The sequence below is a fragment of the Mus caroli genome, chromosome 12 (assembly GCF_900094665.2).
Source record: "Mus caroli chromosome 12, CAROLI_EIJ_v1.1, whole genome shotgun sequence".
Taxonomy (NCBI): Eukaryota; Metazoa; Chordata; class Mammalia; order Rodentia; family Muridae; genus Mus; species Mus caroli.
This window is the reverse complement of record NC_034581.1, coordinates 52291197-52304549: the sequence shown is the minus strand read 5'-3', so window position 1 is coordinate 52304549 and position 13353 is coordinate 52291197. Positions and strand designations below refer to the sequence as shown.

General features: G+C 39.0%; 1 protein-coding gene across 1 annotated transcript in view; it reads left to right on the top strand.

Moving 5' to 3' along the window:
* Slc25a21 (solute carrier family 25 member 21) overlaps positions 1-13353 on the top strand; it is a 472867-nt gene that overhangs the window by 440488 nt on the left and 19026 nt on the right. The window contains exon 7 of the mRNA XM_021179180.2: positions 5355-5519. Within this exon, the coding sequence (XP_021034839.1) occupies positions 5355-5519 (165 nt within the window). The remainder of the gene's footprint in view (positions 1-5354; positions 5520-13353) is intronic.

Sequence of the window (13353 nt, the reverse complement as noted above, 5' to 3'; positions counted from 1 at the left end):
AATTGAGTTTTGTGCATGGTGATAAATATGGATCTATTTGCATCTTTCTACATTCAGACATTTACTTAAACCAGCACCATTAGTTGAAAATGCTTTCTGTTTTCCACTGTATGGTTTTGGCTTCTTTGTCAAAAATCAAGGGTCCATAGGTGTGTAGGTTTATTTCTGATTCTTTGATTCTATTCCACTGATCACCCTGTTTGTCTCTATACCAATGTCATGCAGTTTTTATCACTATTGCTCTGTAGTACAGCTTGAGATCAGGGATGATGGTTCCTCCAGAAATTCTTTTATTGTTCAGGGTTGTTTTAGCTATCATGGATTTTTGTTTTGTTTTGTTTTGTTTTGTTTTTGTTTTTCCATATGAAGCTGAGAGGTGCCTTTTCAAGGTCTGTAAAAAAAAAATTGTGTTGGAATGTTGATAGGAATTGCATTGAATCTTGTGATGGTTTGTATATGCTTTCCCCAGGGAGTGGTACTATTAAGAGGTGTGGCCTTGTTGAAGTAGGTGTGTCACTGTGGGCTTGAGACTCTTACCCTACCTGCCTGGAAGTCAGCCTTCCACTAGCAGCCTTCAGATGAAGAGGTAAAACCCTCAGCTCCTTCTGCACCATGGCTATCTGGATATTGCTATGCTCCTGCCTTGATGATAATGGGCTGAACCTCTAAACCTGTAAGCCAGCCCCAATTAAATATTGTCCTTTATAAGACTTGCATTGGTCATGGTATCTGTTCTCAGCAGTAAAACCCTAACTAAAACAAATCTATAGATTGCATTTGGTAAGACTATCATTTTTACTAAAACAATAAGACAACCAAAGGAGATCACTGGGATAAAAATTGGAAAAGAAGAAATCAAAGTATCACTATTCACACATGATATTATATAGTATACATAAGCAACCCAAAAAATTCTAACCCAGAACTCCTACAGCTGATAAACAAGTTCAGCAAAGTGGATGGATATAAAATTAATGCAAATAATTCAATAATTCCCCTTTAAACAAATGATAAATGAGCTGAGAAAGAAATTAGGGAAACAACACCCTTCACAATAGCCACAATTACTATAAAATAGTTTGGTATAACTTTAACCAAACAAGTGAAAGATCTGTATGACAAGAACTTCAAGTCCCTAAAAAGAGAAATTGAAGGAGATATCAGAAGATGGAAATATCTCCCAACCTCATGGATCAGTAGGACTAACGAAGTAGGCACTTCTTAATACCAGGCAGCCACTCCTTGCAAGGGTATGTAGGACCTACAGCTGCCTGCAAAAAGGAGAGCAGGCACTGATGTGAAGTGCCATGCCAGGAGGAGCCTTAGCTAGTTCTTGGATTAGTTTGGATCTTGGAAGAAGTGGATCTTGCATACATTTCTGGAGAATTTCGTCAGGATCCAGGAATCTGAGAAAAGAAAAGAACAGACAAAGGTGTACGGAGAAGCATGTCCTTCCTCCCCCTCCAACCAGCTTCACCTTTTCGCTTTATGTGTGTGAGTGGTTTGCCTGCAGTTATATCCATGCACTGTGGGTGCTAGGAATTGACCCCAGGTCCTCTGTGAATGCAGCCTGTCCATTGCCACTGTTTTAACTAGCAAGAACTTTGTATCCATTATTTTATTATCATAACTTATTACTGCCAGTAGTAACTGGTGTTCTTATTAAAAAAAAAAAAAGTAAACAATGGTGAGGGCTTACATTGCAGTCAGTCCATAGACTTAGTTATTGTAACAGCAATCCTATGAAGAGGATTCTGTTATTATCCTTGTTTACAAATAAGTGGCATTGAAGATAAATCAGACAGGGTGAAATATGGTGAAATACTTACCAAAGTTAGTAAACGATGTTGCTGAGCCTCTGACCTGGGACTGTCTGACTCGAGAGTCCTGTTTCTAATTAGTCTGTTAGGCTCTGAAATATTTAATTAACAGTTACAGTTCAAACTCACAAATATGAGTTCAAAAATCTGAGTTTCAGTTTATTGTACAACCCAGTACATATGAGTGAATCTCATGGAATGGTCAGTCAACAAATACCATTTGAATATTTCACTGAGATATGTTTTCAAAATAAGAAGAAACAATACTATCCAAATTAATATTTAAATTTAGTCATCTCAATTCTGATGATTCAATAAGCTGTGGACATTTTTAATGGTCATACATTTATTTATTGCATTTCTATAATTAGACATTGGCAAATTTCAGATTATTCTAAACATTACTTTTCAAATTTTTGCGTGGAGACTGAAGGGTAATATTTTATCTCCATTAATTTATTTACCTATTCACTTTACATCCCAATTGCAGCCCCTCTCTCTCTTCCCAGTCCCCCTCACAAAGCCCTTCCCCATCACCTCTCCCCTTCCTCTCTGATAAAAGAGAGACACCCCACCCCCACCTTGGTACCAACCTACCCTGGCACAGCAAGTCACTGCAGGCATAACCAGACAAACCAGCCCAGTTAATGGAAGAGGATTCATAGACAGAAAACAGAGTCAGGGACAGTCCCTGCTCCAGTTGTTGGGGGACCTGCATGAAGGCAAAGCTGCACATCTGCCACATTATGTGTAAGGGCTTGGGGGGCTTAGGTCCAACCCATGCTTGCTCTTTTGTTGATGATTCAGTCCCACAGGTTCGGGTTAGTTAACTCTGTTGGTCTTCTTGTAGAGACACTAACCCCTCCAGGTTCCTCAATCATTCCCCCAATTCTTCCACAAGACTCCCTGAACTCTGTCTAATGTCTGGCTGTGGGCATCTGCATCTGTTTCAGTCAGCTGCTCAGTGGAGCCTCTCAGAGGACAGTTATGTTAGGCTCCTAGATGCACATACAACAGAGTGTCATTAATAGTGTCAGGGACTGGTGCTTGCTCATGGGATGAGTTTTAGGTTGGACCTGCCATCAGTTGGCAATTCTCTCAGTCTCTGCTCCATCTTTGTCCCTGCACTTGTAGGTAGGAAAGATTTTCAGTCAAAGTTTTTGTGGGTGGGCTGGTGTCCTTGTTATTTAGCTTCTTTGGGTTGGTGGATTGTAGCCTGGGTATCCTGTATTTTACAGCTAAAGTTCGCTTACAAGTGAGTATATACCATTCATGTTCTTTTGGGTCTGGGTTACTTCACTCAGTATATTTTCTACTTCCATCAATTTACCTGCAAAATTCATGATGTCTTTGTTTTTAATTGCTGATAGTATTTCATTGCATAAATGAACCACACTTTCTTTATCCATTCTTCAGCAAACTATGGTTTTTAAACAGCAAAACCCTATCCAGACTATTTGAAGAGCAGTGGTTTCCTTATTTTCTATAATATCCTTTGAACCTGGGTATGGTAATATACATCCTTAATCCGAAAACTTAGGAGACAGAAGCAGGTGGATTTCTGTAAGTTCAAGGCAAGCCTGGTCTACATAGTGAGTTCCATAACATAACTACACAAACAAACAAACAACAAAACAAAAAAAGAATATCCTTTGAAGAGATGACTCAGTGATTAGGAGCACTGGTTGCTCTTCCAGATGACCCAAATTCAGTTCCTAGCACCCACATGGTGCCTCACAACCAACTATAATTCCAGTTCTAGGGGATCCTAGGCTGTCTTCTGGTCTCCTTGGGCTCTCTCTCTCTCTCTCTCTCTCTCTCTCTCTCTCACACACACACACACACACACACACACACACTACAATACAGAGACCTACATGTGGACAACTACATGCAGACAAAACATTTAGATCCATAAAATAAAAATTAGTGGAAATTAAAAGCCCCCTCCTGCCCCTGGAATGTTAGATGACAGAGGATAAAGAAGAGGAGGAGATCACACTTGCATCTGGGACTACTCATGTCTGCCCTGTTCCTCCTGTCCCTAAGGACTCCCTTATCCTTCCCTGACTCTGTTCTGCCTTCCTCAGAGGGAGCAGAAGCTTATGTAGCTTGCTCAGCACCTCCAGACATGAACTGGTAGACAACTTCTCATCACATTTTGGAACTGAAATAATTTGGGTGTTAGTCAACACACCAAAGCACACATAAAAAGGCCTCACTGTAGAACACAGAATAGACTTTAACCTCAAGAGAATTTTCTCGGTTTGTGAGATGAATTTTGTTGCTTCAAGGTACATTCTCTTGTGGTGTTTTCACATTACAAAGAAGGGCTTGCTTAGGGTGACTTCTTGTGATTAATCCTCATAAATAAAAAGAGATAGAGCTAATTATAGAATTGTAGCTGGTAGGAACTTTTAAAAAATATATTAGTGAAAACTATACCATTTACTATATAAATAAGCACATTTAAATGTATTTTGCTAATCACATAGCATAAATTACCAGTTGGGTGAAAAGCCTTGGTTGCTTTTCTTCCCTTCTATTCAGCTGCTGGTGTGGTTTTAATTGCAAATAATAGGGGAATACTTTGAATCAAAAGTGTGGCACACTGCTGTGGCCATTGCAGCATCATGTTCCAACAGAACACTGAGCGGATGTCATGTGAGCTTGTCTCAGGAGGGAAAAGCTAAAAGCTAAGAGGAGAAGAGGGATCTCCTTTGTGAAGTAACTCCAAAGAAGAGACAGTCACTCGTACTATTAAACATGTGTGTGAATGCTTATAACTGTACTGCAATGAACTGTAAATCTCAGAGAGAATCAGAGTGCACTATTTAGCAAGCTCCAAAGGCAACAGCAGATTGGATTCCAGCAGGCAAGGTATTTCAGTCTTGGTAATAACCACAGGGTTGGAAAGGAACAAATTAAAGATAACCTCTTACTCCCAGTTCCACTGGTTGATGAGGTATCACACTCAGCAAGTCACATATACACTAATCGCCCACCTATGTGAAGAGATGTTTATCCACGGTTGGTTTCTAAACTAGCATGAGTTAAAATCACTGAGGCAATGGATTTGAAATGAATTTTAAAATTAGCTTGGGGAAAAAAAAGCATAATGTATAAAATAAACATTCTAGATGGAGTAGCCAAGAATAAATTCCTTTTGGATGACATGGAGTTATGAATTATTAACATATCTATATGGATAATCTCTCCTTTAGAGTGGGTAATCCAGAACTGGATACAATTATTTACATGTTGAAATGATGGTAATTATTACATGACATTAGTTTTATTAGCTCCACAAAAGATTGTTTTTCTTTGCTAACAATTCTCTATAAAGTCTGCTGTTGTACATAAAGTTTTGGGGGTCTAGGGGGCTGGGAAGGAGATCTAGTTTTTTGGGTTTTTTTTTCCTGTTTTGGAAAATAGTTTCCAAATAATTCTGGCATGAAAGGGCATTAGTGTAGTAGTTTGTTGTCTCCCATGGTCCCAAAATGATGTCTCTTGCTCGGTTTCTTTCTTACACAGCAACCATCTACTTTTGCTTATGCAAGACAAATCATTAAGAAGGAAGGCTTGGGGTTCCAGGGCCTCAACAAAGGATTGACAGCAACTCTGGGACGTCACGGAATTTTCAACATGATTTATTTTGGCTTCTATCACAACGTCAAAAATATTATTCCATCCAGTAAGGTAACTATGCAATCATTTAAGTTCTGTTGGGTGGAAACATATTAATGTTTGTAGCTTTGTCTATAGAGTATTTATCATGTCCAACCAAATTCACATCCATTATCAATTTGCCCCCATCAGCCTATGTGTTGAGTGCTGTTATGTCCCTTTCAAATCCAGAAACTGAGACTTCTGAAGGTCAGTAGAAAAGCTGAGTCTGAACTCAAGTCTTGACGGGGAGGTTAATCTCCACGAAGAATATCTCACATAGATATTTTCCATTCAATCGCTACTAGAAATTTCTACAAACATCATAATCACTTCATTTCTACCTCACTCATATCACTTTCCCAAAACCGTGGAGTTGGGTTGGTTTGTTTGTCTTTGTTTTGTTTTCTTTTGTTTTGTTTTGTTTTGTTTTGTTTTGTTTTGTTTTGTTTCATACTCCAAATCAGTTGAGCTCACAAGGGAAAAATAAGGTTATATTTCAAATGGTAGGTTAATACTCACTGTAAAATTACTTCAGTTAATTTAGGTGCGAGGTAAACCATTCCTCTGGAGTCGTTTGCTCTTATTATAATATAAAAATGGTGGTTATTCCATTATCTCTTAATGATAACCTACCATAGCCAAAAGTCTCCCAACTCCTACACATTAAAACTGCCTATGGTGTAGCTGTAAGCACACACCCCAGTGTTTTCCCTCCTTGGAGTTTGACATTTATGATTACGATTCTGCCTTTTAGACTCTGACAAAAGCAGTTCACAGAACATTAGAGAGGTGGTTAAGTCCTTCATTTCTCTAACTACCAAAAGACTTCAGCCAGCTGTAAAGTACCTACAATAAGTTGGTTATATAATGATTTACAAAAATTAAATACTGATCTATCATAATACATTACAACTTTATTTTAATGTATAGTTATTAAGGTAAAATGAAATTATTTTTTATTTAAGAAATCTGAGATCAATAAGATATATATATATATGTGTGTGTGTATATATATATATATATATATATATATATATATATATATATATATATATATATATATATATATATATATAGTCACATGTTACTAGGTATTTTTTAATGGAAGGGGAACAGTTGGGGACAGAGGAACCAGCAAGGGTTAGAAGGGATGAGAGAGGCTAGTCGTGAACGTGACCACAGTGCTTTCTATACATGCAAGTGACTATCAGAAATAATGAAAGAATCCACAAGGAGTAGCTCGTGCGTGGAATCTCAGTGCACTGGCGGCTGAGGTAGGAGCTTCAGCACTCCCTGGAAGCCAACCTGAGCCACATAACAAGGCCTTATCTTTAAAACACCAGTAAGTAAATATCTACAACTTCAAACTTTTCTCTGGAGTGAAGCCGTCTACAATTAACTTAGTATATAAATAAAAAGGACCAGAAACCTAGCAGTTTCTTTCTTTTAATAAATAAATAAATAAATAAATAAATAAATAAATAAATAAATAAATAAAGGCAAACAACAGACAGAGCCATTTTTCTTGCCTGTTTGCAAATCAACTTTTGTTACTAATACGAACACAATGTTTTATTTCAATAAGCACTGTAATTAAGCACCTCTCATGGGTTAAAGAGATGGCTCAGCCATTAAAGGCTAGGCTCACAACCAAAATGTCAGGTGCTTCTCTCTGTATACCAGGCACTCTATAAAGTGTGCCCTTTCCTCAAAGACGCTCTCAAGAAGCCAGGAAAAAGGCCACTGAACAGGCATATTGAAAATGTTTGATTGTATTTAGACGAGCAATGTGTTCAGAGCCATTAGTTAATAATACTTCTTATTCGTGTATGAAAAAAAAATGCTTTTTACAAACTCTCAAATTCCATTTTTCTAAATTTGGACTGCTATTCTAAAAACAAATCCCATCGCATTTTTTTAACATGTTATAAATCAATGTTGTCTAAAAACAATGGGTTTTTCTAGCATTTATCCCTCCAGCATGCCAAGTTCTGCACTGCTCTCACCCCTCAGTCCCTTTTATAAAGCACACATAAAAATGGAAGTTAATAAGGACAGAGGCTTTTCATGGATTTTTTTTCCCACTGCTGTGTCCTCAGAGATTAAAACAGTTCCTAGTACAGTGCAGGTCCTCAGGAAATCTATATTAAACGAATCACATGAACGAAGGAAGAAATGAATGGAAAGGGTGTTTCCTTTCACTGCATACCTTAGGGATACCTTGGCATTTGAGAGAACCACTATATTAATTGGTGTTAGTGTATAGGAAGCTGGAAGGGAGTTTACAGTTGAATGGCTTAGAGCTAGAGTGAGTCTCACCCTAATCAAACAGAACCCCAAGAAAAAGAGAATAGCACAAGAGGGTCTTTGTATCCAGGAGGTGAGATGTTTGGTTTTGGAAATGCTTCTTAAAATGGAGATTTTCACATTGCTGAGATAAGTTTCCCTACACTACCTCAGTAGACTGCCAAAGCAGACATTTTGGCAATAGCCAAAATCTTAATGACCTCTGCGGTATAGACAGGCTACCACGGTGCAGAAAAAGCTCCAGAGAAAAGAACGGAAAGGCATGGCGTGAACTGCTTTCCCAAGACTCCCTAGACTCCGTTATCTGTCCAGTGTGTGTGTGTGTGTAAATCTGTTTAGTAAAATGTCAATAAGTGTTTAACAAAGGAATTTTCTTTTAGCTAACATTCCCTGTGTTGAGACTAGACTAATAAACAAAGGCTTAATTTATTAACAAGGACCCTGAGGAATATTAAGTTCTCTCCCAACTCTTTAAACAAAAGATATGAGCTGAAAAGATGGCCCAGCGATTAAGGGCACTTGTTGCTATTGCAATGGACTCAGGTTCAATTCCCAGAACCCACATGGCAGCTGACAACTGCCCTCCGTGGCCTCTGTGGGTAAGTGTGCAGTGTACATAGATGCAGGAAAAGCACTCATGCACATGAAATAAAAACTAACAAGAAACATCTTTTAAAGATATATGTTTATTAATGTTTTAGCTTTTTATGCTTAGTCATTTTTATTGGATATTTTATTTTACATTTCAAGTGTTATCCCCTTTCCTGATCCCCCCAGCAACCCCCTATCCCATCCCCCCTCCTCCTGCTTCTATGAGGTTGTGCTCCCACTCACCCATTCCCACCTCCCTACCCTGGGACATGAAGCCTTCATGGGACCAAGGGCCTCTTCTCCCATTAATGCCTGACAAGGCCATCCTCTGTCATATATGAGGCTAGAGTCATGGCTCCCTCCATGTGTACTGCTTGGTTGGTGGCTTAGACCCTGGGAGCTCTGGTTGGTTGATATTGTTGTTCTTCCTATGGAGTTGCAAACCCCTTCAACTCCTTCAGTCTTTTCTCTAACTCCTGCACTGGGGACCCCATGATATGTTTTAGCTTTTTTGGCACAGTCCTGCTCTGGACTTGAACCTCCTATATAGGCAGAACTAGCTTTAACCTCGTGATCCTCATGCTTCAACCTCTTGAACAGAATTGGAAGTGACTTTTTAAATTTGTGCTATAGTTCTATCAAAATAAAGACTCAAGGCCAGACTTTTCACCCTCTCCCACACTACTCAAAGTAGCTTCTGATAAGGAAGCTGTGGAAATGCTGGCTATAATTATTTTTAAAAGTAAATGTTGCTAAGTATGGTGGCTCACGCCTATAATTCCAGCACTTAGGAGACTGAAGCGGGGGGGGGGGGGGTTTGTGGACCTGGGCTAGCTAGTGAGTTCTAGGGAAGCCTCAACTACAAAATGAGACCCTGTCTCAATATACAGTGAAGGGCCAATAAACCCTACTGTAACCCTTTCTACACCTTTTCACTAGTGGAGAAAGCCAAGAAATTGCTCCCTAGATATCTGACTATCAATGCTTTGAAATCATAATCTTTGGGCACCATACCAGTTGATGATATTTGCTATGCGGGCTCAGAATTTCATTCCCACACTTTAGTTCCCAAACTAAAATAACGTGTTCCTTTTTTGTTTAATGATCTTGGCACTTGGGCCCCGTATATGGGTGGGTAGGAGGAATGCTGTGCATAAAGTCTGGGGTGATCAGGTCTGAATGTCACTCTAACATTTTATTTTCTGAGTGATTGACAGGTGGCAGACCCCGTGGTGAGTACCAAGGAATACAGAAATGAGAAGCTGTCATAATCGAGGGCTTTCAAGATAAAAGAGAACAATCAATAGCAAAACCCACACACACAGTTATGAATGATCCCCACCTGGAGTCAGGAAAGGCTTCTTCCCTAAGGAAATGAATGGCGTTGGAGCTGACAGGATCGCCCTTAGCCAGAGACAGAAATGGATAGAAGTATTGTAACATATAGGACATACAGGGTCAAGGCTCTAAATTGGGAGGGGGTTGATGGCCCTGGATAAATGAAAGATACCCCATGTAATAAATGCAAAAACGTTAGGCCAGGAATATGGCTATATAAGGCCACACTGACCATTGTAAGATACACTGAGAATTGGTGTCTTTACCTAAAAAGCAAAAATGTCTTCATTCATTATCTATTGTTATAGAAAAACACTTGAGACTGGATAATATATACAAAAGAGGTTTATTTGGGTGTCACATCTAGTGAGGTTCTTCTACCTCACAGTAAAATGGCAGGGGCAGAAGAAAACCCAGAAAGTACACATGCATACTTTGGGGAACAAAAGAGTCCAAGCACTTCACAATAACCCATTCTCAGAACAGTACTGATTCTTTTCTAAAGGAGAGCCTCCGTGATCCAAACACCTCTGAAACTGCTCTCCACCTCTCAGAACCATCACCCTGGCAATTAAATCTCAAAATCAAATTTTAAGGAAATAACATTTTCTAGACACAACAGGGCCAACCCACATTTAAACTCACCTAGACTGTGACAGCATGCATAAGACGTGCACAAGCTCAGGCCACACAAAACACCTGCACAAAGTGGGGAGGTGTGGTTTTGGTGCCTTTTTTTTTCTTTTGCGTCTGCATTTCTTTGTTAAGAGTGAGTAGTTAGTGAACACAAAAGGAACTCAATGTTTGGGGTTCTTTTGTGGACCTGTTTCAGTTTATTTTGGTGCTTTTGGGTTTCTTGTTGGTTTGTTTCTTTGTTTTTCTTATTTTTTTTTTAAATTCATTCTTGTGAGGTTTTTCTTTTTCTAAAACTAAAAGAATGGAGGAAGAGTCAGAAGGAGAGAGAGTGCATAAAAATGGGTAGGTAGGGAGATGGAGACAATCTGGGAGGAATCTGGGAGGGAAATGTGATCAAAATATATCATGTAACAATGAAAAATGATCCCAAAAAATGATAAAGAAGTTGGGTGGGGGGAAGGTCTGAGAGAGTTTGGGGAGAGAGAAGAATGTTAATAAAACATAAGAATTTTTTTAAATTATAGAATCAGTTGGAATGAGGGAAAATATCCAAACCAGAGTAGCTAGGAAGCCAACAAGAGAGTTTAGGCACAGGAATCGCCTGCTTACTTTGGTTCCAGTGGGAAATGGGTACAGTGCTCCTGGGAGAGAAGGGTGGGATGCGTGCTTGGAGACTGTCCCAATCTGAGAACACAGGGACTGAAGACCAGTGTCGTAAAGACAGGAAAGAATGAGAAATGTACACGATGTGGTGGTAGAATATATGGACATGCTGAGATCATATGTCGAGGTGATAAAATTTATACTTAGATTTTTTTTTTTAAATTGGCAGCTAAAAGGGTAATGATGCCCTTCACTAAGGAAAACATGCTGAGAGAGAAACCAGCTGGTAGAAGAAAGTATAGGCTCAATCAGGAAACTGAGTCTAACTGTGTTTGGGACTGCAGCAGACAGACATGGAGTCTATTTGCTGGATGTGGGTTCTGGGGTTTGAGAGAAGGGGTCTAAGTTGGAGATACACAACTAAAGCATCAGTTAGTGTCCATGGGAAGAGAGGGCCCCATTTGGTCATAGTTAAATGACCTTGAGCCAATCACTTTGCTGCTCTGAGCTGCAGGCATTTCATTTATAAAATGAAAAGCTATGGTTGTTCTTTATATTGGGTAAGTCACTTTGAGAATTAAAATAAACAATATACAAAGTAGTTTGTAAATGTTAAGACACCATAAAAGTGCTAAGTGTGGTGGTGCTGATGACGACAGTGGGAGGCAGGAGAGGTGCTGTGGGCAGCGGTGGGCACAGTTAGCATGTAGAACTTCGTGAGGAGGTTTTCCCTGGGACTATTCTTTTTGCACTTAAATGAACACTATGTTTTCCTTGCCTAGAACAAAGTCATTGATTTTATGTGCTCTGTAATCTAAGCCTGACTCAAAACTGGGAAACCACTATTCTTTACATCTAAACCATAATAAATCAATCCTTTGTGAAGGGGAAGGTATGATAATCATTAAAACATGTTGAAGGACGTCATCGTGTTGTTATAAAGCACGATGAGGAGGTGGTGCTGGTGCTCCTTGAAGGCATTATCCCCTCTTGGCTGTAGGCAGGCTGCCTTGCCATTCACTTTGGACAGCCTGTTTACGGGGTATTGTTTCAGTCCCTTCATCCGGCAATTGCTCGTTCTCTTGTTCCAAGGGAACTTGAGATTTCATCAGCTCTGACTGGCATGATCTATTTCTAGATTTTTCTTTAATTTTTTTTAATCTCTAATGCTTTGCTGAAATTTTTTTCCATCTTCAAAGGATTTGATTTTGCAAGAAACAGTTCATAATCATTAGCTCAGAGTAAAAATTGAGATTGTGTGTGTGTGTGTGTGTGTGTGTGTGTGTGTGTGTGTGTGTGTGTGTGTTGCACAAACAGAAACAGAGACACAGTGACAGACAGAGATTGGCCGTTGAGTATAAGAAATTGGGGAAGTCATCCTTATACATTCTCCTAAACAGTGGAAAGCTTTTACTTTTAATGTGCATTAATTTTATAATAGAAATAAATCAATAAAAATTTTAATGGGGACTTTTAAAACAGGTTGTCCAAGTCACTTTTGAATATTTTAATCAATTGTAAAGTATGTCTGCAGAGGTAAAATAGGAATTTGAAACACTAAGCCCAGATAATTCAGGTCAGATTTCTAAGCCAAAACCCATTTAACTAGCTCTTCAGATTGGTGGTCTCTGGTACATAAATATTTCAAATATCATTATTCTGACTTTTTATTCCATTTCACTATTAAAACCACTTTTGTAGGCTTTATTATTTTACATAATTCTCATCATGATAACTCGTTTTCTGCTAAGACCAAGTGGGAAGTTAGGGCTCAAAAGTGAAAATTACTAACATAATTAATCTAAGCCAGATACCAAAATTCTTCAGTATAGCCTGTAATGTCCTAACTAATTCCCAACTCCACATTTTATTTTATATTTTGTTACACATAAATGATCTCTCTAAAAGGATTATAACATTTACTGGCTGGACAGCTGGCTCAGTAGTTAAGAGCACTTTCTAAGAGGCCCCAGTATGATTCCCAGCACCCCTGAAAGGCAGCTCGCAATCACGTGCTAACCCCAGCTCTCCGGATTCAGATGCCTCCAGCGTCCTCTCATACCTGCACAAACCTTGTGTGCTTGTGTGTGCATGTGTGCATGTGCATGTGTTTTAAAACAATTAAAGTCATTTTTAAATAATGAATTTTTGAGCAAGTAAACTAGCTAAAATGTCCAGACTATATAACAAAATTCTTCTTCATTCTTTTTTTTTTTCATTTTTTTAATTAGATATTTTCCTCATTTATATTTCCAATGCTATCCCAAAAGTCCCCCATACCCCCGCCCACTCCCCGACCCACCCACTCCCACTTTTTGGCCCTGGCGTTCCCCTGTACTGGGGCATATAAAGTTTGCAAGTCCAATGGGCCTCTCTTTCCAGTGATGGC